The sequence below is a fragment of the Calonectris borealis genome, chromosome Z, assembly GCF_964195595.1.
Source record: "Calonectris borealis chromosome Z, bCalBor7.hap1.2, whole genome shotgun sequence".
In the NCBI taxonomy this organism is placed as follows: Eukaryota; Metazoa; Chordata; class Aves; order Procellariiformes; family Procellariidae; genus Calonectris; species Calonectris borealis.
In genome coordinates this window covers 1124418-1149151 of record NC_134352.1, presented here as the reverse complement: position 1 = coordinate 1149151, position 24734 = coordinate 1124418, and the positions used below count along the sequence as shown (strand labels likewise).

At 49.5% G+C, this 24734-nt stretch overlaps 2 protein-coding genes across 2 annotated transcripts in view; both read left to right on the top strand.

Annotated features, from left to right (window-relative positions):
• RHOBTB3 (Rho related BTB domain containing 3) overlaps nucleotides 1–10977 on the top strand; it is a 53565-nt gene extending 42588 nt beyond the window's left edge. Inside the window, exons 9-12 of the mRNA XM_075137287.1 lie at nucleotides 2100–2273; nucleotides 3448–3614; nucleotides 4496–4592; nucleotides 7345–10977. Coding sequence (XP_074993388.1) covers nucleotides 2100–2273; nucleotides 3448–3614; nucleotides 4496–4592; nucleotides 7345–7460 — 554 coding nt within the window. The 3' untranslated portion in view covers nucleotides 7461–10977. The remainder of the gene's footprint in view (nucleotides 1–2099; nucleotides 2274–3447; nucleotides 3615–4495; nucleotides 4593–7344) is intronic.
• A 6596-nt stretch (nucleotides 10978–17573) lies between these two features.
• LOC142075618 (glutaredoxin-1-like) lies at nucleotides 17574–24625 on the top strand. Its single transcript, XM_075137179.1, has 3 exons — nucleotides 17574–17823; nucleotides 21315–21429; nucleotides 24396–24625. Exons 1-2 carry the CDS (start codon nucleotides 17626–17628, stop codon nucleotides 21420–21422), a joined length of 306 nt encoding a protein of 101 aa, XP_074993280.1. The 5' UTR covers nucleotides 17574–17625; the 3' UTR covers nucleotides 21423–21429; nucleotides 24396–24625.
• The last annotated feature ends 109 nt before the right edge of the window (nucleotides 24626–24734 follow it).

The following is a 24734-nucleotide window of genomic DNA, read 5'->3' as shown; positions in this document are numbered from 1 at the left end:
TGCTCCTCGGCAAAGGCACGGGCAGGAGCCGCGCCGGTGAAACCATCTTTGTTCCCTTGTTGTCTGCAAAGAATGGGTGCACCAATATGCTGCAGTGTCGTGGTTGATTTTTTCTGGAAATTAAATGCATTCACCCTTAAAAATAAAGATACAGGGGGAAAAAGAATGTTGCATGCTTTTGAGAGAGTAAGAATGAGATGGTTTTTAAGTGCTAATTATTTTCTCGATTTGTCCACGCCCACCCCTTGTGCAGAAATGGTCTTTTAGGATTAGACAATTGTTTAATTATTTTCAGCTTTAAACCTCAGAGCCAAATATGAAGCATTAATCCCTCAAACATAAGCACAGGAGGACAAGAAGATTCTTTCTAGATGTTCTGTTTAATATGCAGAAAAAACAAGAAGATCTTTGAAAACGAGAACAAAATACTGATGCTGAGTTTAATGACATGAACAATTCATCTCAGTGTCCCACTCCTGAGAGAGGCTTTGTGGGAAGTTGATGAAACCATACCATCACTACATATTTTACAGAAAAAAAATTACTGCCGAATGGATTGACAAGTATTCAAAATAAATTGTGCTTATTCACTACTAAAATGTGAACTGTTTTTCCTAATGCTTGATAATAATCTTCCAAGCTTTTTTCCTCTAATTCATCAGCCACAATAATTGTATTAAAATGAAATAATTACTAAGAGAAACTGAAGGCTTTAGTCTTGATCAGGCAAATATATTTTTAAGCCTTCAACTGATTCCTTGAATATTGGGGGTTGCTTTGAGCTTTCTAGCTTACAAAAGTACTTGGGAGCCATTGAAAATGGGAGCCCATTGTGTCTGCGTAAAGACTCATAACGTGACTGAACCTCCTAATTAGTAGGTGAATACCCAATTGCATGCGCATAGAAAACTGCATGCGTATCTTACATCACGTCTGCATCATGTATTGCTCATGTTATGTCTGTAAATATGTAATACCATTGACATATGTTCTCTCTATATAGAAATATATAAATTTTGTATGCAGCTTAGACGATTTGGAATAGACGCACAGGTGAATAGAAATAGAAAAAAAATGAAAAAGTGACAGATGTCTTCAAGGAATTAGGCAGGTGGCAGGGTAGTGGTTAAGGGGGAAATTAAGACCGTAACTTCTATGTAAGTATTTACATTTACATAATATTTATCTTGCATGTCAGTTGATCTGTTTATTATAATTTTGATTAAAACATTTATATCTGACTGTAAGTTCTCATTCTGTCTTGGTTGCTGTCCTGTCTGGCACTTGTTTGGCACTTTCTCGACAGGACTGTCGAGTTCAGCTGGACGCTGGAGAGGTCTGAGTGTCAGGGACGGCGGCTCAGGCTGTCACCATTTTCATTAAGAGCCTGTAAAACCTCTACTGCGCTGGGCTGTTAACCTTACTAGGTCTTACAAATGCTGTAGTAAAGTAAATGATTCACTTGCAAATATTACAAAATGGAGAAATTTCTGGAAAAATGTATCAGCATGATTTTTGTAAGACAACCCTCCGGAAATTCACTTAGGCAAAATACTTAATCTGGTTAGATCATACTTACGTAATGGATTTAATGGAATTTAATCTGTGGTAATTTGCTTTCTCTGCTTGGTGTGGTTATATGAAAGTTTGACTTCTGGAACACACATTCATTACCAATGGGACTACTGATGAACATAAATTACCCATTTGCGTAGTAATTCACAGCACCGCATATTTATGCAATGGGCCAGAGGTTCAGTTAGTGTAAACTCCGATGGTGTCAGATTTTACACTAGTTGAAAGCCTGGTTTTGACTGATAAAAGTTTATTTGGAGCACCTGGTGCTGGGAGCAGATTGTCATAATAAATTTGGTATTTCTTTTTGTTTGCTGGGGGCTACTAGGCAGATTTAAACATCTTGACTGGTATAAAGTGAGTTTGTCATTACTTATCAGTTGGATACTGTTAATTTTAGAGACTCTAGAATTGTTTTAAATCATGTTCAGTGAAATGAAGGCCTTCTAAGAAAGTATGAGCTTTATAATCAAGATATTACAGTGTATTTAAAATAATCATGTGTTTTGTCTTGCATCCTGCAGGTGCAACTGTACCAGCCCACAGAGCAGTTCTGGTAGCTCGCTGTGAGGTAATGGCAGCTATGTTTAATGGTAATTATCTAGAAGCAAATAGTATTCTGGTTCCAGTGTATGGGGTTTCCAAAGACACTTTCCTCTCCTTTCTAGAGTATCTTTATACCGACTCCTGCTGCCCAGGTAAGAAAATTTAAAAATACATCTATATCTGTTACTCATTTTTCCACAGTGGGGCATTGATAAAAAGCAATGTAGCAGCATTTATTTCATTGAAAAATGCCAGTATTTTCATGAATAATGTCTCAAGAAAGAGAACTTGTTTGTATTGTGCAATAAAAAAATAAATCAATCTTATTCAAGTAAAATCAATTGGAGACAGAACAAGTATCACTGTTTTGTGCTTATACAGCAAGACTCAAAAAACTGAAATTTAATTTCTGGTCCATTACAATATTTGGAATTTCCTTTCTACATCAAAATAATACTGCTTTCTAATCTTAATTCAGGGTTTTATTTAAAAATTGTCATTTTGTTTAACATATATTTTGTTAATTTTAATGTAAACAAGGATAAATTGCAAGAGTACCTTATTTATACACATGGGTACCTTACTTGTATGTAAAACCAGAAAAAAAAAATGTCAGCTGGAGTATTTGGCAAGAAAAATTGAGCTAAAGAATTCTTTGTGTCTTAACCTTTGTCTTTTTTAAGGAGAAGAAAGTCTACACACTAAATATGAAATATGATTTAAATACAGATATTTTTCCTTTAATGGAATGAATGAATGATGATATGATATGTATTTTTGCTTTTGTTTTTTTTTCATATAATTCTTCCTTATTCTTAGGTTTTCCATATGTTTCTCTTTTCAGTCTAACATTTCTTTGTCCATCAGTTTAAATATGCAACCACGTTATCATATTTTTTAAAACATATGGTTGCTCCATTTTCTCTTTGTCCTTTTCACTATATTTTCTTGTACATTTATCATAGAGGTTCTTTTTTGAAAGAGAAGTTAGAAAGCTAAATCCTCTTATTAATCATCACTTACTTTAAATAGACCAGCAGCACTTGACTCAGCATCTTCAAGATATAAGATATTGACTATAATTTATTACACATGCCTTCTAAAAAGTACTAACTACTCTTTTCCTGTTAATTACATAGTTCATCTGGAAAAAGAGAGTGATATAGCAAACTTATAATGATAATAATGAAAAATAAAAGCAGGTGATCAGCAGTGGTTTGATTTTGTGTTCATTGTTAGGTGTTTAAAAGATGACTATGAAAAGTGGCTTTGATCATCCTGTTGAAAAAGTAAAACACCTGTAACCTCTGTTTTCTTGTTTTTCAGCCAGTATTCTCCAAGCTATGTCTCTCTTGATCTGTGCAGAGATGTACCAAGTAATGAGACTCCAGCATATCTGTGAGCTTTACATTATCACGCAGCTTCAGAGCATGCCTAGCAGGGAACTGGCGTCCACAAGCCTCAGTATTGTCAGCTTGCTCAAAAAAGCTAAGGTATGTATTGTATATATCAAATAAGAATATACATGTTGACTCTAATTAGTGGGGTTTTGTTTGTTTTTTAAAACATAACTGTTAAGGTTAATAATTTCCGTTCCCAAGGACGAACGTTGATATACAGTCTGTTGGTTAGGGATATCTGGTGGCACAAGGTTGGCCAAAATAAGGCCTTCTTCAGCCTTTTATTGCAGAATGTGCAGTCATACCATAATTTGTGCAATTTCCTTCATCAAGAATACATTGGAGTAATTCAGCTTAATTGCAACTTCTGCCAGAAAAGGTATGTTTTAGGCAAGTGAAGCTGCACTACTTCCTCCTTTAGTCAAAAAGAAAATTCTAGTACATGCAAAAGACATCTAATCTGATAGAATATTGAGTGAAATACATAAAAAGCATAAAAAGAAAAGATTAGAGCTGAAAAAAAGAGAGAAAGAGAGACAGTAAAGACAGATTTGGGAAACAAAAGAGGGAAATAAAAACCGACCTGTTCACAAGTCTCAGGCAGGGTATTGTCTTACATGAACAGGATTTTGTGGAGAAAGAGGAGACAACAAAACCGACATGCCACGCTCCTTACCTTTTTTCTGAAGCTCTGCTTCTGTGCAGAAGACAAAAATTTCCAAGACTGATGACCGAAGGAGCACCAGGGATTAGGTCACACCTGGGGGAGGGAGTTTTGTCATTCTTTCTTGGGTCTCCATCAGTTTACGTATTTCTGTCAATGACTTTTCCTTTTCTACCTCCGATAGTCAAAACTTTATTTAGTAAACGGCTATGTTGACAGTGGAAATCTGAAATATTTTGTCATGCGAGGCGTGGTTGTGTTTTAGACATGATAGCATTAAGTGTTGTTTGTGTTTGCTTTCTTCTCGCAGTTTCACAATTCTGATTGCCTTTCAACGTGGCTTCTTCATTTTATTGCCACTAACTACCTCATCTTCAGTCAAAAGCCTGAATTTCAAGATCTTTCAGGTAATTTATCAATTACTTTTAAAACAAGAAATGTTTTCCAGTTCTGCTTAGATCAGAAGCGAGGTTACTGGACAGTACTACTTCTGCATGAGAAGACAATTAGGACTCCTTTAGGCTCTACAGTCTAGTCCAGTCCAGACTCTGTTTGAGCTGGATGGTTCCCCACCCTACTGGATGGTTCACTACCACTTCATGCGATGCGTGAAGAGCAGCGTAGCCAGCAACCACATCCCCTTGTCTTTTGGTTCCTGTGCTGATGGCCAGCTTCTCACCCATAACTGAGTCAACCAGGGCAGCTTGGTCATTGTGTGTCAACCTCTTCACCTTATGTATATAATTTTGTTTAGTTTGTACATTTGAATCAAGCTAATGAGTCACTTCTAATACCTGCTCTTTAAGGGTTGGGGTTTTCTTTGAAGAAAATAGGAATCTTACAGTATGCTCCAGCAGATCCCATGAAATTTGTTTCCTGACATGTAACTCTAGAAAGTTTTGTTCATTGCCTGTGGGATTTTTTGTCACCCTGATGAAGGTGATCTTGATGGGTGCATCGCTTTGACCTGTGGTTTGTATTCAGACCGTTGGTATGGGGCCAGTGTATTCCAGAAGGGGATTTTTCTTGTCAGTGGGCCAAAACTCTGTTTGGTCCAAAATACATTAAAGGTCCTCCTTCCTCATTTGCAAAGCTCATATATGTATGTGTGCTGATGGATGACTTTGTAATCGTTATGAGCAAAGAAAGGAGGGCTAGGTCCTCCCTACTTTGTTTGGACCTGGAATTCGTCTTCCAGCGGCCCATCTGTACATCTTCTGAAACATCCATTTTGTATAGCCTGATCTGGATTAAACGTGAAAGAGCAGGGCACCCGTTCTGGCGGGTCACCCACCAGTGGGTTTGGTCCAGAGTGGACTTGCTTTGCTTCCCTTCCTGCTGGTTCAGGTGTCAGTGTGTGTTCGACAACACTCTGTGGTATCTTCCTCGTGAGAGGGCTTCGGTCTCAACCACCCTGAGGTTCTCCTGAAGCTGCAGGAATCGAGTTGTTCTCTCCATTTGGTGAAGGTGGGAGCTGCCTCTGGGTTCCCCTTGGTGAGGCAGGAGAGCACAGAGTCCCGATGGCTTAGGACCAACGCAGGGCTCAATCTAGGCACATCTACCTGCCCATTTTCCAGTTCCCCAGTGGGATATCAATTTATCAATATGGCTTATTAAATGTTTTTTTTTCTGCTGTGGAGAGTAATAATAATAGCGCTTCTGTCTCCGTGTTGCAGTTATCCTGATGGATATCAGGCTGCGTATGAGCCTGTCATGAAACTTATGCAGTGATGCTTCTGTAAGCATCATGATGCTTAAGTAAGCATCACTTACCAGCACTTGTCAGCACGTGCTCTGACAGTGCCCGAGGAACTGTACAATACCACCGTGCCAAATGTCTGCTGTGCCATCACCTGAAGTTTCCTTCGTGCTTCCACCACTCGTGGAGCATCCCGGGCTGATGCAGAGCAGTACTAACGCTGTGGGCTGTGGGGTGAGACTTCTGAAGCCTCTGGCGGGTGGCTGATACCAGGCTGGCAGTTTTGGAAAGCACCTGGGGATTGACTTGAAGGAAAAGGGTACCACGCCAGCGGGCGGGTATCCTTTGACATTTGGTGTCCGCACACCCGGCAGCCTGCCCTTTGCTTTTCTCCTTCCTTTGAGTCCCTTCCACGTGGTTAACTGAGGGGTCGACATGCTCTGCTGCATCGAACTTGCAGTGAGCAAGCCGGAGAAAAGAAATAAAAGCACATAAGTAAATATAGGTGGATGGGTGAAACCGTTCTGTGCCAGCTTGCCAGGGCACAAACACTGACAGGCACGTTCCGCCGGGAGCATGCTTCCCACAGCAGCAGTTGCGGGTAGTTGACCTTTCTTACTCAGGACTCAAACGCAGCATCACCTCGAGGTTCGGGGAGAGCGATGCAGCACGAGGCAGCGGCGCTCTCGTGACTTCCCGCAGCCGAAACCTTCAGAAGCAGCCCTGCGTTTTGCACAAGGCAAGCGGGACCGCGCTGCCTGCTGCTGCTGCCCGCTCGTACTGCAAGTTCCCTGACCGCAGTCTCCCCAAGCTGCAGGTCTCCCTGCTGCGCCTTGGTCTCTGTCCGGCTTGGTCTGAGCCCCTACGAGGACCGGGCAGCCACTGCTGCAGGCTGGCTCGGGAAAATCTGGGGTACATGAAAATGCGTATTTCTGCAAAGGCCAAGGGCACTCATCTAAATAATATGGATAAAAACACTGTTACATGATTTCGTCAGTGACAAAAATAAAAATTTTGTCAGTGACAAAAGATAAAAATCTTGCTGAATTCTTAATTGCTCTCCTTACCTTGCTTTTTGTAGTGATCTTGAGACAAGCTATTGGCATAGGGTTTGAAATACCTTTATAGTGTTGCAGCAGAGAAAAACCCTCGCAGCTGACTACCACATCTGGTTATCTTCTGAGGAGAAAGAACATTCACCTTTAGGATAAACTCTCTGCTCTCTTTAATGAGAATTGTGTTTATTTTATTAAGTAACTTATTTATTGCCAACTTAATGTCATGCGGTAACTTTTACATCTGCAGTACAGTAAGATCTAGGCAAAATGGACAGCATTCATCTTTACTTTTCTAGTTGTATCTGTATCCTTAATGTTTTTTAGCCTACCTTAAAAGACTTTTTGCAGCACTTGTGCTGTATGTTTGGATATTACATTTAATTCCTTTATCGCTTTGTTTAGTGGAGGAGCGCAATTTTGTAGAGGTGCACAGATGGCCTTCCAATTTGTACCTGAAGCAGCTTGCTGATTACAGGAACTATGTCCACTCTCAGAAATGCCATTGCACGGTAATGTAGAGAAGACTGAACATATGCAAAGTGCATCTCGACTGGGAAACCTCAGACCGGGAATTACACGGAGTATGAACATCATTTCAAGAGCAAAGACACTGCTCTCCCCTGGAACGCTGTATGCTGTGCTGTAGTGCACTTGCTAATGTTCCTTGCTTTGATAATAAACCACTCTGCTTTTGTCCTTAAGGCATTGAGAAATGTATCGTGAAGATTCCTTTCAAGCACCAGGATTTCACACCCATGGGGATTACACATAGTACAGGATACGGGACAGTGTCATGACTGTCGTCTGTTCCGCCTTCTAATTTCTTTATTGGTTATTTTATTGGTTTTCATGGTTAGTTTTGGCTGCTAAAACAACATCTCTCGAAAACAGATTTTTTTGTAAATCTGCGTACAATAGGAGCACAGTAGCAGTGCAGGGAAGCCGAGAAGCCAACTCATAAGTTCTTTAAATGTTTCAGAAGGCAAAAATTCACTGCAGTATCTGTTGGTTTGCAAAATAAAGGGTAGGCTTAATACGCATTTTAGTCACTATTCAGTTTCTGCTTTGAGTCAAGTCTGCAGTTCCTTTTACAGAGACTCTTACAGTCCTTTGAGTGGGTATTTTAATTCCAGAGGAATGTCTATGCATCACTATATTCTCTAGTGCCTCCCAAAAATCTGAAAAATGAAATAATTTTTCTTCCCAGGAAATAGCAGCAGAAAGTCTGTTCTAGTAATCTGTAGAACACCTTTGTAAGTGTGGTCATACTGTGTTTTTCCCCCCAAGGAAGAAGTCAGGAAGAGCTAAGTCCGCTCAGAGCATATCCGTACGGTCCTGGTAGGGACTGGCAGGAAAGGGAAGGGGGTCGACAGCCGCTCGTAGGTTTTGTGGGACAAAACTCACTGGCACTCGTGACCTTTCTGGGACAAGTGGGTCTTTAATCCTAGGTGTCCCTGGTAGCTGGCACAGAAGTGTCTGATGTGCTGGTTGTGGAGGGAGGTGGCCGCCCTGGGTCCGCCGGTCCTGTGAGGCAGGGCGGCCGCTGTGACGGGGCTTTGAGCTCGACCCTCCCCGTGGGGCTCAGGTTAAACTCAGTGATCATCACGTGCCCATACGCTACACCCTGTGAGACCAACTGGTCATATTTTCTGGCCGCGTGGATTCTTTCTCAGGCAGAGCAGATAAATCCTGAATATTATGACTATTATATATATAATAGCGTTTGCAGACGCTATTGAGGGTTTTCTTGACCTAAAAGTCGTTCATCTGTCATGCCACTAACTTATAACTACGTAGTAACATTAATGACAAAATAAACCCAACGGTTACATATGGGTGTTCATCTGAGGAGAGACACTTTTTGGTAGGTGAATTCTTACCGAGGAACTAAGCCCTTCCGTATCAGTCTTGTTGAACGTGTAATTCCGCTTTGCCAGCTGCCTTTAATTCTGGTGGGTAGTCTGAGCCTAGAAAGACAAAGAAAAGACACTGGAAAAAATTACTTAGTGTTTCCCCAATGTCCACAGCAGACCATCTCAGACGTACCTGGGAACTGCAGCTGAGAGAAGAAGATGGAACAGCAAATTGCTGGAGCTGAATCTTTTTTTTGCTTATAAGAATTGGTTTTATATTTCAATCTGGTTTTATAGTAAATGGTTCTTTTCAAATTCCATGCTAGAGGATATTTTGCAGAGGTTAGAGGGTATTTCCTTTCCTATTTTCGGATTAAAAAAAAGAAAAGAGCTTTTGACTCAGCTGGCTGCTGCAGGCTCACAGTTCTGAGGTTAGTTTTATGTAAGAATGATAAATCATTTTTATTTTTACCTTTTCATCTGGAGATCCTAAAGTTCTTTAAAGATGAGATATGCTTATCTACATCTCGCATATAAGGAGTCTGAAATATAGAGCATTACACTGCTTTTTCAAGATGACTAAAGAAAACATTGAAGAAAAGAATGAGTAGGAAAGTAATATGTATTGAAATTAAATGTGAAAAATGGTCATTTCCTATCATTACAGTAGAAATCAAAAATTTTAAGCCTAAGTTAACTGAATAAAACTTAGAGTTTTCTGAAGCATAAAGTCATGAACAAAAATGACCCTGCAGCTGAACTACAGCTTGCCTGGACACCTGGTAACACCCTCGGTCACAGCACGTGCTTCTGCCAGCAGCCAGCTAAATTATCCAAAGTATGGGTTATATGCCTCATACTGACTTCTTGTACAAAACTGATACAAGAGTTGTGTGAATGTTTGTCTGCGTTGCATGTAGTCCTGAATTTTTAATAGTTTGAAAGCTTTCACAGGTTTTTTGCTAAAACTTAGTCTGCTGCCAATAATTTAAGTATAGATAACAAATAACAAAATATTATTTTTAACTTTCTGAAAATGTTTTATAGGCATTTAAAAATAGGCTTAATGGAAATACAAACATTTTATACCCAACCAAGAGAAATATTTTGCTATTATGTGTTCTAGTCAGTGGTAACCACAGGTTTTATACAGAGAAGCCAGTAAAAATATTTATTATTTATTCACAGATTAATGCATACTACTATTCAGACGTTAAAACAGCTTTCCGTTTTACTGAGTATCCCCATAATGCCGCCTGTATCAGGTGCAGATGTGCTGTCTTTGCAGACATAGACCATCTGATAAATTTAAATTCTTAAAAGAATTCGTATTATAAATACTTATTTTTATTCTATATGATGATTTTCTGTAGAAATGTATTTATCTTAAAGCTATTTTTAAAACTGATACTTTAGCATTCTGAAATGTGACTGAAAGTAGATCATGACGCTTGGTGAGTTGCTGTTGGTAATATTTTTTAGTGGAGGCTTTAGGACCATATCCATCATGGATAGTCAGGAATTAGGGCAGTACTGAGTTTGGTATTTATGAATAACTTTGTACGGTAGAAAGTAAAAATTGCTATGGTATAAAAAAAAAAAAAACCTTTTTACTCTGATATAAAGTAAAAATCAGGAACCAGCTGAAAAAAAAGTTATTTAAGCGAGTGGTTTTGAAAAAAGTAAAATGCCTGAGGAGGAAGGCTTCCACTGGTCCCAGCATCTCCCGAACTCCCAGTGCATCGGCAACATTGGGTCAAAGAAGGAGGCCGGTGGCAAATTCGGCCAGGTCTTAAAGGGTTTGGGATTACAGTTTCAGAGTTAAGTTTAAGTGGAGTTTAGACTCCCGAGTCCTTCAGTAGACCTAACTGTCAAAACCCACTTTTAGAAGACAATTTTTTGAACAATGGATTGCACTGTATAATTCTTGCTGTACAGGTATATATATATGCTTGTCCCATGCTAGCACTACGTTTTATAGAGACTAACAAAGCAAGCTTTCTGCACTAATAACATTTTCCACATGATTGATAGTTAAAAAACCTTTGCTGTCTTCTAGATCTTGGTGTATTTGATTAGGAAAAAACTGTTAGAAGGAAGAAAAGCTATTTTATTAAGCATGTGCTGAAACTCCTGTATGTTTTTATTTTAATATACCCTGACTAAATGTACACGTTTTTAGATTGAGTATGTAAAATTTTGTTACAAAATAAAACATTTTCTCTAGTTAGTCTCATCTGATTATTTACCCATGTGCATTAGAAGATTTGAGCGTTATGCCAGAAATATTTTTTGTAGCTTATTAGAATCATAGAATCATAGAATAGTTTGGGTTGGAAGGGACCTTTAAAACCATCTAGTCCAACCCCCCTGCCGTGGGCAGGAACATCTTCAACTCGATCAGGTTGCTCAGAGCCCCGTCCTACCTGACCTGGAACGTTCCCAGGGATGGGGCATCGACCACCTCTTTGGGCAACCTGTGCCCGTGTCTCACCACCCTTGGCGTAAAAAAGTTCCTTATATCTAGTCTGAATCTCCCCTCTTTTAGTTTAAAACCATTCCCCCTTGTCCTGTCGCAACAGGCCCTGCTAAAAAGTCTGCCCCCATCTTTCTCATAAGCCCCTTTAAGCACTGAAAGGCTGCAGTGAGGTCTCCCCGGAGCCTTCTCTTCTCCAGGCTGAACAACCCCAGCTCTCTCAGCCTGTCCTCATAGCAGAGCTGTTCCACCCCCTTGATCATTTTGGTGGCCTCCTCTGGCCCCGCTCCAACAGGTCCATGTCTGTCCTGTGCTGAGGCCCCCCGAGCTGGACGCAGCACTGCAGGGGGGTCTCACTGGAGCAGAGCAGAGGGGCAGAATCCCCTCCCTCGACCTGCTGGCCACGCTGCTGGTGATGCAGCCCAGGACACGGTTGGCCTTCTGGGCTGCCAGCGCACATTGCCGGCTCAGGTCCAGCTTTTCATCCACCAGTACCCCCGAGTCCTTCTCGGCAGGGCTGCTCTCCATCCCTTCATCCCCCAGCCTGTGCTGATACCGGGGGTTGCCCCGACCCAGGGGCAGGACCTTGCACTTGGCCTGGTTGAACCTCATGAGGTTCACACGGGCCCACTTCTCCAGCTTGTCCAGGTCCCTCTGGATGGCATCCTGTCCCTCAGGCGTGTCGACTGCACCACTCAGCTTGGTGTCATCTGCAAACTTGGTGGGGGTGCACTCGATCCCCCTGTCTATGTCATTGATGAAGACGCTAAACAGCACTGGTACCAATACAGACCCCTGAGAGATGCCCCTTGTGGCTGATCTCTATCTGGACATGGAGCTGTTGACCACTACCCTCTGGGTGCAACCATCCAACCAATTCCTCATCCCACTGAATAGTCCATCCATCAAATTCATCTCTCTCCAATTTAGAGAGAAGGATGTTTTGGGGAACCGTGTCAAAGGCCTTACAGAGGTCCAGATAGATGACATCCATGGCTCTTCCCTTGTCCACTGATGTAGTCACTTCATCATAGAAGGCCATTAGGTTGGTCAGGCAGGACTTGCCCTTGGTGAAGCCATGCTGCCTGTCTTGAATCACCTCCCTGTCCTCCATGTGCCTTAGCATAGCTTCCAGGAGGATCTGTTCCATGATCTTCCCAGGCACAGAGGTGAGAGGTGAGGCTGACAGGTTAGTAGTTTCCAGGGTCCTCCTTGCTACCCTTTTTAAAAATGGGTGCAATGTTTCCCTTTTTCCAGTCACCAGGGACTTCACCTGACTGCCATGACTTTTCAAATATCATGGAGAGTGGCTTGGCAACTACATCAGCCAATTCCCTCAGGACTCTGGGATGCATCTCGTCAGGTCCCATAGACTTATGTACGTTCAGGTTCCTCAGGTGGTCACGAACCTGATCTTCTCTTACAGTGGGAGGGACTTTGCTCCCCCAGTCCCTGCCTTGAGGTCCATTCACTTGAGAGGTGTGGGAAGAGAGGTTGCCAGTGAAGAATGAGGCAAAAAAGTTGTTGAGTACCTCAGCTTCTCCTCATCCGTTGTTACCAGTTTGCCAGTTGTGTTCATCGGTGGTGGGGTACACTTTCTTTGACCTTTTTCTGGCTGACATGCCTATTGAAGCCCTTGTTATTATTCTTTGCATCCCTTGCCAAGTTCAGCTCCAGCTGCACTTTGGCCTTCCTTGACCCCATCCCTACACATCCAGGCAGCATCCCTACACTCTTCCCAGGATACCTATCCCTGCTTCCACTGCCCGTGCATTTCCTTCTTGCCCTGTAGTTTGACCAGCAGGTCTCGACTCCTCCATGCCCGTCTTTTGGCTTCCTTTCCTGATTTCTTACACCGGGGAATCGAGAGCTCTTGCGCTCTACGGAAAGCATCCTTAAAGATCTGCCAGCTCTGTTCTGCTCCCTTGTCCCTGAGGGCAGTTTCCCAGGGGGTCCTATTGCCTAACTCCTTGAACAGCTGGCAGTTTGCTTTCCTAAAATTCAGGGTCCTGACTTGACTCTTCGCCTGACCCATATCCCTCAGGACTGTGAACTCCACCAGTGCATGATCACTGCAGCCCAGGCTGCCTCCAATCTTGACGTCACCGATTAGCTCGCTTGCATTGGTGACAATCAGGCCCAGTATCACATCCCCTCTGGTAGGGCTGTTTATACCTGGCTTAAGAAGTTCTCCTCCATGTGCTCCAGGAGTCTCCTGGATTGCCTACAGCTCGCCGTGCTACTTTCCCAGCAGATGTTGGGGTGGTTGAAGTCTCCCAGCAAGAAGAGAGCCTGCGAGCATGATGCCTCCTGGAGTAAGAAGGGTTCGTCAAGAGGCTTCCCTTGACTGGGCAGCCTGCAGTAAACACCAACCACAAGATTGTCTTTGTGGCCTTGGTCTCTAATTCTTAGCCATAAGCTTTCAGCCTGCTCACGGCTATTCTTCAGAGACAGCTCTTCACACTCTATCCGTTTCTTGACCTAGAGGGCAACCCCTCTGCCCCTCCTTCCTCGCCTGTCCCTTCTGAACAGCCTGTAGCCATCGATAGCCGCACTCCGGTCATGGTATTCATCCCACCAAGTTTCGGTAATGGCAACTAGGTCGTAGCTTTTTAGCAGCACGGTGGCTTCCAACTCCTCCTGTTTGTTGCCCATGCTGCGTGCATTGGTGTAGAGGCACTTCAGCTGGGCTGTCAGCCGTGTCACCTTCTTAGAGGAAACCCCTTAATTCCTTTGAGGTATTTCCCCGGTGTTTCCCTGCTGGCTCCTACTACCTCAGGAGCCCCTGGCTCATCTCTGTAAGACTTCAAGCGCACTGCAGTGTACCCACCAAGTCTCAGAGCTAGCACCCCGTCCCTCTGACCTTGGCATCATCCCACAGCTTGTCACGGGCAAGCCTGACATCATCCCCCTCCACCTTCAAGCCGAGTTTAAAGCTCTGTCAATGACCCCGCTAGCTCGTGAGTGTCCTGGTTCCGGCTGGGGCAGGGTTAACTTTCTTCCCAGTAGCCTGGGGGGTGTGCTGTGTTTTGGGGTCGGTGTGAAAGGAGCCTTGATGGCCCATTGATGCTTTGGCTGTTGCTGGGTGGTGCTTGCACCGGGAGTGGGGAGCACAGCCGGGGTGGTGGACCCAGCTGGCCAATGGGGTATTCTATACCATGTGACGTCATGCTCACTATAAAAACCGGGGGTGTGGGGGGGCTCGCCCCCCCGTTCGTGACACGCGGTCGGCGGTCGGTGAGCGGTTGCGTTGTGCATTGCCTGCTTTGTGTATTCTGTTATTGTTGTTGTTCTCATTGTTATTATTACTGTTCTACTTAGTTTTATTTCAATTATTAAACTGTTTTTATCTCAACCCGGGAGCTTTCCTACTTGTGCCCTCCCGATTCTCTCCCCCATCCCACCGGGGGGTGTGATCGAGCGGCTGCGTGGCGTTTATTTTTGCTGGCTGGGGTTAAACCACGACAGTGAGCAAAGACCCTCTTCCCCCTTTGAGAAAGGTGAATCTCATCTGATGCCAGCAGGCCTGGTGCTGTGTAGGCCATCCCATTGCCGAAAAACCCGAATTTGTGGTGGTGACACCAGCCACGGAGCCATGTATTAATAGATTGGGTGCGTCTGTTTCTTCCAATGTCGCTGCCCGCAACTGGAAGGATAGGGGAAAAAATAACCTGTGCTCCAGATTCCCTCACCAACCCTCCCAAGGCCCTGAAGTCTCTTTTGATTGCCCTTGGACTATGCGTTGTGGCTTCATCGCCACCCACGCAGAAGAGCGGTAATGGGCAACAGCCCAAGGGCTGTACCAGGCTAGGAGGTTTCCTAGTGATGTCCTTAACCCGGGCCCCAGGGAGGCAGCAGACGTCCCTAAGAGGAGGGTCTGCCTGGCATATTGGACCCTCTGTTCCCCTCAGAAGGGAGTCGCCTACGACTGTAACCCGCCTTTTCTTCTTCATGGAAGTGGTCTTGATACGGGGGGTAGGCTTTTCTGACCTTGGCATCACCTCTGGTGTAGATGGACCGTCATCCGCATCAGCCATTGACTGGCCTTCCAGAGCCTCATACCTGTTGTACAGAGGCACCTGGGAAGGGGGGGAAGGCAAGGAGGGAGTTCACCTGCCTATCTATCCAGTTAATTTATGCTTAACATTTTTAACTTCTACTGTAATGATAGGAAATGTCCATTTTTCACATTTAATTTCAATACATATTACTTTCCTACTCATTCTTTTCTTCAATGTTTTCTTTAGTCATCTTGAAAAAGCAGTGTAATGCTCTATATTTCAGACTCCTTATATGCGAGATGTAGATAAGCATATCTCATCTTTAAAGAACTTTAGGATCTCCAGATGAAAAGGTAAAAATGATTTATCATTCTTACATAAAACTAACCTCAGAACTGTGAGCCTGCAGCAGCCAGCTGAGTCAAAAAGTCTTTTTTTTTTTTTAATCCGAAAATAGGAAGGGAAATACCCTCTAACCTCTGCAAAATATCACCAGGGGAAAAAAAAAATCCCTACAACTCTAGCATGGAATTTGAAAAGAACCATTTACTATAAAACCAGATTGAAATATAAAACCAATTCTTATAAGCAAAAAAAAGATTCAGCTCCAGCAATTTGCTGTTCCATCTTCTTCTCTCAGCTGCAGTTCCCAGGTACGTCTGAGATGGTCTGCTGTGGACATTGGGGAAACACTAAGTAATTTTTTCCAGTGTCTTTTCTTTGTCTTTCTAGGCTCAGACTACCCACCAGAATTAAAGGCAGCTGGCAAAGCGGAATTACACGTTCAACAAGACTGATACGGAAGGGCTTAGTTCCTCGGTAAGAATTCACCTACCAAAAAGTGTCTCTCCTCAGATGAACACCCATATGTAACCGTTGGGTTTATTTTGTCATTAATGTTACTATGTAGTTATAAGTTAGTGGCATGACAGATGAACGACTTTTAGGTCAAGAAAACCCTCAATAGCGTCTGCAAACGCTATTATATATATAATAGTCATAATATTCAGGATTTATCTGCTCTGCCTGAGAAAGAATCCACGCAGCCAGAAAATATGACCAGTTGGTCTCACAGGGTGTAGCTGTGCAAAACGCAGGGCTGATTCTGAAGGTTTCGGCTGCGGGAAGTCACGAGAGCGCCGCTGCCTCGTGCTGCATCGCTCTCCCTGAACCTCGAGGTGATGCTGCGTTTGAGTCCTGAGTAAGAAAGGTCAACTACCCGCAACTGCTGCTGTGGGAAGCGTGCTCCCGGCGGAACGTGCCTGTCAGTGTTTGTGCCCTGGCAAGCTGGCACAGAACGGTCGTTTACCACCCTGTGATAAAGCAGCTTTATGTTGGTGAGTGGATGGCATGAGGCTGCGCCCGGAGGAGGGATGCTGCGGCCCTGGAGACCGCCGTGGTCCCGCTGACCTTCTCCTTGCGGGTGCAACCTCACTGCCACAGCTCGACACCCGAAGCTGGGGCGCGATTTACCCCTGCCGGGCTGGCTACCCGGCTCTACCTTGTACCGCTTTAAATCCCTGAAGGATTGCAGCCTTCAGATTTTTCCCTCTGCCAAGTTTACAAAATTGTACTTAACTGTGCCATACAGCCTGTGTGCTGAATCCTTTTGATTCCACTGCGACGTTCCCTAAATACTTTTGCAGCATGGGTCCGCTAAAGTAACATTTCTGGACTTTTTTCAATCCTGGAGCTGGTTCTTTGCAGACTTTTGGTTCTGAGGTCATGTCTGGCTAAAACACAGCCCCTGTGGGAGCTGCAGCAAGGCTGACAAGCCGTGAGGCGCTTCTGGAAACGGGAGGCGGGGAATCGCACCCACCACGGGGGGCTGGCAGTGGCAGGAGGCACTCGCGAAGCAAGCAATTTTTCTCCGGTTCCGGGAGGACGGATCTCCCTGACCTTGCCCGCAGGTTTCCTGACGTCGGTGCGGTCCCCCTCGGCGGCTTTGCATCCCGCCGCGGGCGAGGCGAGGTGAGGACGGGCACCGCCGGCCCTGCGCGAGGGAGAGGGGCGGCGGTGGGAGCTCGGCCCCGGCCGGTGCCCCAGCCGCGAGCGGCTCCTGCGAACCTCGTACCCCGGCGCCCGGCCGCGGGGCCGCCGGACAGCCGCGGGTCTGCCTGCTCCGTACAGGGGCTTCGTCCGGCGGCGGGGTTGCCTGCGAAAACCGACGGAAAGGAAAAGCGTTGCTGCTTTAAAGCACATGGTCTGGCCAGGAGGTTCCGGCCTCCTGGGGAGGAGTTTTCGGGGAGGAAGGCACTGTGCAGCGGACAAAACCCTCGGACGGAGGCTGCTGCTGCCCCCTCCGCCTGTGAACTCGCTGGCGAGGGCAGCGTTGCCGCTCGGCTGGAGCAGCATGGCTGACACCTTTGTGGAGAGCCAACTCGGGCACGGCAGGGTGACCGTGTTCGTACGGGCAGACTGCCCTTCCTCCCGGAACGCCGTGGAGATTCTCAAGCGGTACAACTTCGTGCCCGGGGGCCTGCGAGTGGTGGATGTCACTGCGCGGGAGGACGTGCAGGACTACTTGCAGCGAAGAACCGGGAGAAGACCCGTAAGTCCTCGCGCTCCTGCTTCGGGCTTTGTGATGCCTTGTCCCAGCTGCCCGCGGCCGGGCCAGCTCTTGCAGCGGCTGCAGCGAGCTCCCCTGCCCCGGTGCTCCCTCTGCCAGATCCCAGGGAGAGGCCGCACCCCTCTCCCGCCGGTAAAAGCGCTCCTTCTTTCGGTGACGCTGCTCCTCCCGCCGCCGCAGCCTCTGCAGGGATCCGTGCCGAGGCGTCAGCCTGCTCCCCGTCGCGGGACCGGCTGGGCGCAGAGCCTCGCCCGCTGCCGGCGGCTCCCGGGAGCTGCGGCACCTCCCGGGACACGTTGTGCCTCCTCCAAACCCTCTGCTCTTGTCACAGCAGAAGCACGGGAGAAGCCTGATGTCGGGGTTCGTGGCGCCGCTGGCTAGGAAGGGCTGCTGGGGAGCGGCACCTCCATGTGTCCAGGCGCCTGATCCGAAGCTCCTTCGGAGACCTTCCGACGCCGCTGCCCGAGGGCGCAAGATCGGGGGGCCGCAAGAACGGGGGGCCGCGAGCTTGCCTGGGGTTGGACCCTGGCTTTCCCTCTCAGCCGAAACAGCACTTCCAATCGCTCCAGTCTGGTTGCAGCTGGCCCTAAAGTAGGTGCTGCGCGTACCCATTTAGCGGCCGTTTCTTTTAAAGCTTAGTGACATAGTCTGCTCTGTCTCAGGGAGCACGTTTTGTGCTTGAGTTTCAGGAGGGAAATCCCTCAGAAGCGCCGTCACCCGGGGCAGGCAGCCGCCCCTCAGTCTTAGTTATGCCCCTGTGCAACGCCCTTCTCCCCCTCCCCAGCCCGCCCGATGATACCGAGGCCCAAGCGCCCCGAGAAGGGAAGCAGAAGGGAAGCGCTGGGGACCCGCTGCCGGTGCCGCCTGGGTTTTGGGGGGATTCTTCTGCGCTGGCTGCACGTCCAGGCACGTGGCTGGACTCAGCCCAGGGAAAACCCAGACCTGTACCTCCACTTTCGGGACAGCGGGACTGCCAGCTGGCCCTGACGGAAAGTCCCCGAGCCTGTCCCGCGCGGGTGACGGCCAAGCACTGGCGCTAGTGCTGCCCAACCTCCTGTAAAGCCCTCGCTCTCGCGTCACGCCTCGTTCCCGGCTTGCGCCTGGTCCTGCCTGCTCAGTTTCGGCCTTTCAAGGCGGCAGAAGGGACCCGATTTCTGGCTGACTCCCTGTCCGAACTCTGAGTTTGGGAAGGGGGCGGCAGTACGTGGGCGCCTCTGGACACCCACCCCCCGAGCAGGCAGCCCAGGAGGGAGGCCGTGCGCGCCCGGAGGGGAGGCAGCCTTGAGCCTCTGCCGGCGCCTCACGGACAGGTCCCCGGCACGGCGCTGGAGCCCAGCCTCGCCCCCCCGTTGCGGCGGGCGGATTGTGCGGGGCACGTGGGCAAGGGCGTTAAGCCCTCGCTCCCTGGGGCTGTCAGGCTGTCCGTCTGCACCTCCTGCAGGACGCTTCGCCTGGCCCCAGCCTGGCCCAGGGGTCGCGGAATCACCGGGCGGTCTGGGTGGGAAGGGGCGTTACGGCCGCCTCGTCCAAGCCCTGCGATGAGCAGGGACATCTTCCGCTGGACCGGGTTGCTCAGAGCCCCGTCCAGCCTGACGCGATGGTCCCATTGACAGCCCGGGCTGCTCCTCGCACGTCGCGCCGGCCCCTGCGAGGCGTCGTGCTCAGCTTCTCGGGGAGAGCGCGCAACGCCCAGGCGTCCGGAGCTCCGGGTGCTGCCGGAGCACGCGGTGCGCCTTTTCCGCAAGGATTCCCAACGACTAATACCCCTCACGTTTCTTCCCACAGCCCCAGCCCTCTGTAGCACTGGACCTTCTAGGAAAGCCTCGTTAACCCAACCGTGCCTTCCCCGGCCCCCTCCCGCCGTGCGAGTTCCGAGCTTTGCCGTACGCTGCCGCGTGCCGGTGGCCGTCCCTGCGGAGCTCAGGCACCCTCGCAGCCCTGCAGCTGAGCACCCGCTGGACCGCAGCAGCCGCGCTGAGCAGTGCTGGGAACGGCAAGCAGCATCCCGAAAGCAGAGGCGCTTTCCTGGCAGCGGGGGAATTTGGGAGGGAGCGGGGGAGGGAGGGAGAGGATGGCCAGCTTTGTCAGTGAAGCAGCAAAGCGAAAGCAGAAACGCATTTCCCAGCAGGAGGGGGACTGATAGGATTAGCAGCGAGAGGAAGTGGAAGCCGATGTCCAGGCTGAAGAGGAATGGCGTGAGGTTCGCCAGCGGGAGAAGTCGGTTCCTGGCAGCAGAAGGGAGTTTCCCAGCAGGGGAGGGATGGGGAGAGGGATGGCCGGCATGAGCGAGGACGGAGGGGTGCTGCCGAGGAGAGGCTGACAGACGAAGCCTCGTCGTAGCTGCGCTGGGGCTTGGGGGACTTGCGGCGGTGGGACAGCTTTGCTCACCAAGCTGAGCGTGCAGGATGAAGAGCAAACTCCACTTTTGCCCTTAGCGTTTTAAGCCTGTTCCTGCCCGCGCCTCCTGCCTTGAGTCCCCGAGCTATTACCACCTCCATAATTTCACTTCTGCCTGTCTTGTCATTTCTTTTTACCTTCCCTGGCTTCAGCTGGGGTGCTTTTTCCCAGCTCGGCAATGCTTTTCACTTCCCTCTGCGGAGAGCGGCACATGTGTGCCTTGAGGAAGCCTCAGCTGCTGAGGTTCAGTAACTGCTCCCGGTCTCCAGGAGAGGGGTTTCTTCGCCCCTCCTGTCTGCTTTTTAGGTTTGGCTCTGCCCTGACGGCCGCTCGCCTTGCAGCCAGGCGAGGGGGGCGGGCGAAGGGCCCAGCCTGGGCAGGAAAGCCGCCGGCGGGCAGGGCGGGGAGGCAGGCGGAGGACAACAGGCCAGGAGCAGGGTGCGTGGAGAAGGGCTCGTGCCAGGAGCAGGGTGCGTGGAGAAGGGCTCGTGCCAGGAGCAGGGCGCGTGGAGAAGGGCTCGTGCCAGGAGCAGGGCGCGTGGAGAAGGGCTCGTGCCAGGAGCAGGGCGCGTGGAGAAGGGCTCGTGCCAGGAGCAGGGCGCGTGGAGAAGGGCTCGTGCCGGAAACGTCCGCTTGCTGCACCAGGGGACTTGGGTAGCAGCGTGGCCGTCGCGGCCGGCAGCGCAGCCCACGCGGCAGCGTCACGTGCCGGGGAGCGCTCGGGGGCACGGGGGGACTCCTCGGCGCTTGGAGAGCCTGCCCCGGGCGCGCGCGCGGCCCCTACGGCCGCGGGTCTCGGCACGCCGAGCTGCTCGCCCGCTGCTCTGGGATCCCGTGTCTGAGCCTACCCAGCGCTGCCCTGGGGGGTGCCACCCGCTGCAGCCTCTCCGGAATGCAGGGTATTCCCCTTCCCCTTCTTTCTCGCAGCAGACTTGCGGACAGACGACGGGTGGGGACAAGGAGAGGAGGGTTTTGTAAATCACGGTCTCCGTGGTGTGAAGTCTGCCTCCCAGGCAAATCCTCCCCCGCTCTTTGCCCTCAGCTCTATGACTAATCCGTGGCGTTGTCTTTCCCAGGTCCCTTGCGTCTTCTTTGGGAGACTCTACATCGGAGACTCTTCCGACCTGGAGAACATGTGCTGCAGGCTCCCGGGAATGCTGCGTCAGATCGGTGCCCTGCGGTAGCTGCAGGGTAAGTCCCGGGGAGCGCTCCCCGGCCAACAGCAATGGTTTCTGTAGCGTAGACAAATCTGAGTATTTTTAATGCTGAAGCATGACTGGATGGAGCGGTGTTGCGTGCTCTTACGCAGCAGCAAGGTGTGAATGCATCTCTGGCGTTCCCAGGTGCATCTGGTAGACGCGTTGGGACTTTCTTCCTGCATACTTGAAAGAAATGTCACCAACGTCCCTGACAAGACAGGTGGCAGTTGCCAGCCTTTGCCTAGGATCTAGACAAAATGGCTCAGCTGGCAGAGCTCGCTTTCTTTTTCTTCCCCACGTCAGAAGAAGGGGCCTGTTGCTCTAGAACAAAGTCTCTGAAGTTTCAGCCCGCCTGCCGATAGAAGACGGGCTTGTATTGTATTGTCACTGGCTTTCAAAAACGTCTGGACACTCTGTTGGGGACCCACCGTGCTTTTCTGCCAGTGGGGAGCGTGGTGACCCTCCGCAGGACTTTCTGAGGTGCTTGCACGCAGGCATGGAGAAACGCTGCAGCAGGAACCGGTCCGACACAACAGGCGGAGGCGGAGGACATTTGTGCGGGTCCCGTACGCGCGTGCTGCATCTTTTACACGGGGAAACGGCCTGCAGGAGATGAGCAGAGCCGGGAAGAGCTCTTCAACATTTAGGTAAGGTGGGTAAGGGCCCGGGGTTTGCACGTGCACCTAAAAGGGCTTCCAGGACTCAACGCTGAGGAGAGTTGGAGGAGAACCAGGCATCACAGCTGCCTCGGTCATTAAAGGCCTGTGTTGGGTGCCCATTTCCCTAAGCCCCACCTTCAGCAAAACCCGTGCAATCCGGAGCTTGAAGAAGGGAATTGGCAAATGCATTATGAAAAAAGTGCGTTGGGAAACAATTCAGACCGTTGCCCGACGGCGGGAGGTAGCCCAGACGCTGGACTGCAGACAGATCTCCGTGACGTCGGGTGCGTTAATTCCTGCCAGAGAGGGGAGGAGACCTTGCACCACCCGAACCATGCGACACCCAGAAGTCCCAGTTGCCCATCCCGGGGATGCTCCTTCGCGCGCTTGACGATCATTTCGCGACGTGATGGACTCCAAGAGTTCAATCTGAAATTTCTCCTCGCCCGGTGTTGCAAAGCCACGGGAAGGAGTTTCCCGGTCCCAAAGCAGAGGTCTGCCGCCCTTGGCTGGTGGAAGCAGGGCCAAGAGCGGCAGCCTCGGGCACGTCTTGGCACCGCCACAGCCAGCGTCGCTCCTGCAGAAGAGGCGACGCCGCGTCCTTTCTGGCTGCCCAGACGCGCCCGGCTCTGCAGACGTCGGAGTGAGGTCACGACGGAGCCTGGCCACGCGGTCTGGAACTTTCAGGCAGATTTTGCTGTTGCTGGCAACAAGGAGCAAAGACTCCGCGTAGCCCAGTCAGGAGGTGCCTGCCCCTGGGAGCCTTTGCCCTCCGGCGTGCCGGTATCGGGCTGTGGTCCATAGCTCCAGTAGTCTGCCTGATGCTGGAGAAGGGCTGTACGTGTAGGATACGTAAGGGTTATACACAAGACCAAAGCGATTACAGAACAAAGGAGGAGACTATAGGGATGAGGAGAGGCGGATCGCAGAATCCTTCAGGTCAGAGGAGACCTCCGGAGGTCTCTCGTCCAACCCTTGCTCCCGGCAGGGTCAGCCGTGGGACGAGAGCAGGTTGCCCGGGGCGCTCTCCAGCCAGGTCTTGGCAAACCTTCAAGGACAGGGTCTGCGCAACCTCTCTGGGAACGTTTCACCCTCCAGATGGGCAAGACTTGTGTCGCTGCACATCTTGCCCCCCACGCTCCACCCGGCAGGAGCTCTGCCGATCCAGCCCCTTCTTTGCTGGAGGGTCAGGGTCGGGCAGACCGCTCTCGGAGGAGGAGGCTGGAGGACAGGACAGGGCAGCCTAAACTCCGTGCCTGCGGCAGCGGGTAGAAAGGCGCAGGAGGAACGGAGCAATAACCTAAAGGAGCAGCGCAGCAGCAAGAGGAGATGAAGAGCAGGGCGAGGCAGGCGCTGCCACGGGCCGTCTCTGGTCCTCACCGCACCGAAGGGCAGGTGCAGGGGGTGGAGGCAAGGAGAGAGTCGTGTCTTTCCGGAATCTCAAAGACTTGGCTTTTTGCAGAAAAGGAGGCAGCCAGCCCCGCAGAAAGGAGGCAGATGGAGCGTCCGCTCCAGCGTGTGGCGTAGGGACACTCGGGCGGTCGTGACGTCTGCCAGCGCTGCGCTTGGCTGGGGCACGAGTGGGCGTGGGCCGGGAGTGGGCTTTTGGGGACATGGCGAAGGCAAAGCCCCCACGCTAAGAGTGACAGCCAAGACACATGTAAACGTGTGGGCTGCGTTGTTCCCAGAGCAAGAAGAGAACACCCTGCTGCTCCTCGGCGGCGTACGGAAAAGACAGACGCAGGCGGGGGTGCGTTGCTCTCCCTCATCGAACATCCCTTCAACTCCCCTTGTAGCACAGAGAATTCTTTTAAACTTGTATTCCACTCCTCCAGAAGCTAACACGCAGCTACCTGCACCGACGGACGCGGGTGTGCTCGTGGGCGTAGTGCGCGCAACTCAACTCCTGCGTGTGCCACGCAGTAAGGCGCTTGGAACCGAGAGCGCAGCTTGCGCCAGGCAGTCAGGTGCTCGGGAGGCTGAATGCTTGACTTCGCGGAGCCCGAGGTCCGCGTTTCCTGACCGAATCAAAGCGACTGCTTTGGTAAGACGGTTTTCAGCAAAGATGGCTGGACTCGGGCGTATTAGATACGATGCGTGTGTATACGCACAAAAATGTGTGCATATACACGGGCACACGCGTATGTCTGGCTACAAGAGAAGTGTACAGGTACGTATACGCATGTCAAAGCACTTTTTAAGAGGTCTCCAAAGAGGGTTCTGTAACGGTAGTGTATTAATCCAGGAGTGCCTAGCAGCAGCGGTCTCTACCCTTTATGTCTGCTCTTTCTGCTTTCAGGAGAAAGACGACCAGGAGCCATGACCTCCTCACTCTGACGCACACGCTTCTTGGAGCAAATTCCTTGCGACTTCCTTCTGCGGGCTCAAAGGCACCCCTCTGGCGAATGCAGCTTCTTTTGCGTGCACTGACGAGTGCTTCGATGCGTTAACATCTCTTCCTCCCTCCTGCAGCTCTGGAAAGAAGTCCAGAACACCGTCTGATCCAGCCCAATAAAATACGCTTGCTCTGAGCGGCTGCGTCCAGCGTTGTGGTTCTTCTTCTGCAGACCCATTCCCGCACGCCTCCGAAATGCCTCTTTTCTCTCGACAAGCTTTTTCCTGCCTGTCTCTCCCAAGT

Excerpts from the sequence above, each read along its gene's own strand:
- LOC142075618 (XM_075137179.1), top strand. The coding sequence starts at position 17,626 with ATGGCTGACACCTTTGTGGAGAGCCAACTCGGGCACGGCAGGGTGACC. Across the intron at positions 17,824-21,314 it reads GAAGAACCGGGAGAAGACCC|GTCCCTTGCGTCTTCTTTGG; the intron begins GTAAGTCCTCGC and ends TGTCTTTCCCAG.